This window comes from Buceros rhinoceros, unplaced genomic scaffold (genome assembly GCF_000710305.1).
Source record: "Buceros rhinoceros silvestris isolate BGI_N320 unplaced genomic scaffold, ASM71030v1 scaffold33434, whole genome shotgun sequence".
Classification (NCBI taxonomy): Eukaryota; Metazoa; Chordata; class Aves; order Bucerotiformes; family Bucerotidae; genus Buceros; species Buceros rhinoceros.
In genome coordinates this window covers 22,548-26,936 of record NW_010409407.1, presented here as the reverse complement: position 1 = coordinate 26,936, position 4,389 = coordinate 22,548, and the positions used below count along the sequence as shown (strand labels likewise).

The following is a 4,389-nucleotide window of genomic DNA, read 5'->3' as shown; positions in this document are numbered from 1 at the left end:
ATATATATAAAGCATTTTCCATAGCAGCCATTGCATATATAGCAAAACAAGTCTATCTGAAGTCTGTGCTGCAAAACTCAGGCCAAGCAGCACTCATCCTTTTCCAAGAGGAACATCTGTACCGGAGCCAGGATTTCAGGAACGAGGAGTTCTGCTGCCACTGACAGCAGACACGTTGGTTTACCTTCCACCAGGTACTGCCCAGGCCACCGTAGTCCAAGGTAGGGGGAAATACCACTACGGGGCATCACTTCATGATCTCTAAGCTTGTCTCCAACACCCAGACGAGGCCAATGCCACCTTCTAACAAAATGGCAGAAATGTAACGGAATGGCTTAAAATTTGTTACCGCAAGGTGGGCCATGGCCTTACCACGAGGTGTTCAGGGGCACCAGCACTCCTCACACAGCTGTGGAAAGCCCAATGAGGGGCATGGAGGCACAAGGAGGTGGCGGCGTGCAGGACAGGAGTTAGTAACTCATATTTAATTTGTTTTTGTTGAGTTCCCTTTCCAGGTTTCCTATCAGAGTATCAATACTCTCCTGCAGGTCTTTGAGGTTTGCTCTGTGATCCACCGCAGGGTCTATTGCTTGCATCGTCAAATAGCTCTGAAATGTGTGCTCTCTGGGGATGGGCTGCGGGTGTCTTACCACGGCATCTGGCTCCTCAGCTTTGCTGCAGTCATCCCCACTCTCCGTGTCTTCTGAAGGGACATCATCGTAGTCTGCTTCACTCAGGCAGTCTTTTGGGTTTAAGTAGTTCTCCCCACAACTACTCCAGTCTCCAGCGTAGCGGTTGCTTGACGGGCTGTCTAGACCTGCTGGCCTTGGTCTGAGCACCCCAGACATCTCAGTACTGCTCAGATTTAGCATCTGAGGCCTCTGTCTCCTGGGTCTCAGGTAATTCATGGAGGATGAGTGCTCGGGAAACGCATTCAGATGGGCTGCTTCTTTGGCAGGTGAGTGATGTACTAGAAGAGAGAAGTTAAACCAGTCAGGATGAATCCATGCTGCAACAAGAAAAGTCCATGACAGCTGCCCACTGTCCTCCCTCAACACCACACGCTAACAGCATGCATGAATACAAGCAAGCTTACAGCCAAGACATTCCACTATTATGTTTTCTGCCACTGTTTGATATAAAATAATTAGAAAAACTACTGTAAAAACTCAGTTTTGAAGATTCATGCCAGATTCAAACTGCTAAAGAGCCTATCTAAAAGTAGAAACTCCCAGAGCACCAACTAAATTCACCGTGTGAGTTAAGCATCATCCGGCTCTGGGTCAAAGAAAAGCAAACAGCACGCGTTGTCCAAGCTAAAGGAGTAACAGAAAGCAGGCGCAGCAAAAGAGGTTAAAACACAACAAAAATACCACTGCTGAGCAATGCCTAGAGAAGCTGGAGATGCAGCAAGAGTTGAGAACTCTCGTGCTTCTCTTTTGCCCTAATGTTCTGCACTATGAAAGAAACTCATTTGCACTGATTTTTTCTAAGCAGCACAACCCCAAGTCAGACGTACACTCAAACAGGTTTGATGACAATGTTACCTGAGCCCATGATTACACAGCGTAAGTTACTAACAGTCTCCTCCACTGTTACCGGCTTCCTACGGTAAACAGCACAAGTATTTTTACTGACCTGTGCCTATCAAGCACCTGAGCTGCAAAACTTATTTTAGTTTTATACAGGCCATTACCTCTCGTAATTAGCAGCAGAGACTTTCCGTTCCCATTCCCCGTTGAAAACACAGCGCACGCAGACCCGTGCGCTTCACAGTCTCACCCACGCCTCGTTAGACTCCTTGCACACAAGCACAAAGGCTCAGTCCTGAGGTGTGCCCAGTGCTTCTCTTTCTGGGTCTGCGTTACAGGCCTCTCCAAGGGAATTTAGTTTTACTTTACGTCTTGCCCAGTAACATGCAATAACTACCACTGCTTCCCCCTCTCCTTACTGTAACAAAACCTCTTCTGTTCGGCCTGTGCTCCATTAAGACAAAGGGCCAGGGTTTAACAATAACTTGCCAGTATTACACGGCCTAAGCGAACAAGGACTATTTGTTTTCAGTTGGAAAAATACAGAAATTGAACTATTGCACAACATGTTGATTATCAAGCTCTCTCAATCTACAGTAGATTAAACGTAAGGGACCAGACTGCGAGCCTTCCGCCAGGTCCAGCTGTTGTGTTACACCTGTATGGTGTTCACCTGCTCACATCTCCGCATTCGTGTTCTACCTCCCTTTTAGTACAATGTCCTGCATAGTTCCTGCAAGCCAAAGGGTAGCATTTGGCTTTCTCTTCAGGCTGAAGGAAAACTCTACTACTCACTCTACCTCTGTCCCTCCTACGGGCAGAGCTACATCTACCCGCTTTTTTTCCCCACAACAGCCAAACCCCAGGGTTTCATGATTAGCTCCTGTGCAGTATTTGCTGCCCAAACAGCTCTTGGTCTCCCTGTTTGTTCACCCACATTTGCCGCTTCTCCTGCATGGGCTCACTAACCTGACTAAAACCTTTTCATTTTTAGCAGTCAGCAGCTTCAGGGCTGCCCAGCTGCAGCTGACAAAGGAGCAGAAGTGTCCTCAGATGCATCAAGCCCATCATGGAGCTGCACCACGTATCAGACTTACTCTCCTCTTGCTCTTATTTTCAGGCAGAGAAGGTTTCCGTGAGGCTGCAGCGAGCGGAGCCAAGAGCTGGCAGCTTCCCAGCAGTGCTGACCCAGAGCATGGTCAGCGTGTACTTATTACAGCCGCAGGGTCAGCTGTCACAGGAGGCGACTCCAGGGCACCGCACCCTTGGGTGAACAACGTATGGAAAAACTGTAAAAAGCACTGCTATTTACACTGTCCACAAGCAGCTCTTCAGCTGCCCAGCCAGTGACATCCTTCCAGTACCTGCACCTGAGCTTCTGGAAAACAACTTGCCCACTCAGCTGAAAATCAGGGCAGAGTGGCTAGCAATGTCTAATGCAAGCAAACTACTATAAATCAGACTTACAGGGGGAAAAAAACCTAGACAATATGACTAGGGCTATACTTGTTGGGGTTTTTTCCCTCCAGTACATTAGCTGTCTACGCTGACTTTTTTACCAAACTCATGCTAGAGATAAAGGCAAGTGCAAAGGCTCGCTGACTGCTACAGCCACTGCAGCAACATGCCCCAAGACACAGCCACTCTCACCAACAAGGTCTGTGGCAGTAGGAAGGAGCCTAGCAACACTCCCTGGGTGGAAATTGTTTTAATAGGAACAAAGAAGTAGCCCACGATGGGCGCAATCACTGTCTCACCCAGAATATTCTTTAACCAGTATCTCATATACTACAAGGAACATTTGAGCACTTGAAAGACCACAGTGGGCTATTCACAAACCTGGCAGTTATGGTCAGGTGAATCAACTTTTTTTTTTTTTCTCCTCATTTTCTTCACTTGTCCTGATACTTCATAGTTTTACCCAAGAAAGGATTAAAACTTCCCCAAAAATTCTTCCTTCAAAATTAAAGAAAAACCAAACCAAAAAGACCCCACAAAAACCCCACCTTACAAATTTAAAATAAATCTTCAGATAAAACTTAACAGGTATTACTGGCGAAGAAGAGCAGAGACTGCTTAAGGTGCCCTGTGGAATTACAGCAGTGTAGATTCCTATACCTTTTTTTGTAATCATAAAAACCCTTTCAACTAACAGCAAGTTCATACACCTCACATAGTTTGATTCTGAACTACTAAGACAAAGACTCTATGTTCACGTGCCTATCCTGCATTTTGCTAGCACACATTCATTTATACCTCATGTCTAGCAATAGACAACAAATCCAAACACTTTCCTTTTCCTCTTCAGGTGAAAACAAAATAAATTTAAAACCAAACTCAACCAGACATATTATTCGTTTAGATGAACTGTAACTCCATTTCATGTTTCAATTGGTGCAGAAATTCAGCAGTTTCCCAAGGGCAACTGGTATGTTCTAAAGGGAACAGTTAAGAAGCTGTTTAGATGAGTTGAATCTTCTCTTAGCCTTGAGAATTAAAGGGTTTACACTGCTCAAATTTGAGAGGTGGATTTTAAATTATCCAGGTTAGCAAACAGATCAGTTCTCCAGGCTGTTCATGAGACCACTGTGAAAAAGATAGTACAGCACAATGGATCCATCTTCTGCATGGTTAGGCAACTTTCAACAACTGCTTGGCCAAAGACCATCTGAATGAGATGCAGCTCAGTCATCCTGTGAATTAATGCACACCGTGTTTACACACAGTAAAACCATACATCAATGGTTTGGCATGTTCCCTGGATCAGATTCATGAAACAGTACCTGGCCACAGCTGGAGTAAATAGTGAAGAACCTCAATGTGTTTTTTGAAGTCCAGGGCACTAGCAAGCTCTTCC

At 45.5% G+C, this 4,389-nt stretch overlaps 1 protein-coding gene across 1 annotated transcript in view; it reads right to left on the bottom strand.

Moving 5' to 3' along the window:
* Positions 1-470: 470 nt before the first annotated feature.
* SYDE2 (synapse defective 1, Rho GTPase, homolog 2 (C. elegans)) overlaps positions 471-4,389 on the bottom strand; it is a gene marked incomplete at its 5' end in the record, with an annotated part of 23,299 nt that continues 19,380 nt past the window's right edge. Inside the window, 2 exons of the mRNA XM_010135227.1 lie at positions 471-970; positions 4,316-4,389. Of these exons, the coding sequence (XP_010133529.1) occupies positions 471-970; positions 4,316-4,389 (574 nt within the window). The remainder of the gene's footprint in view (positions 971-4,315) is intronic.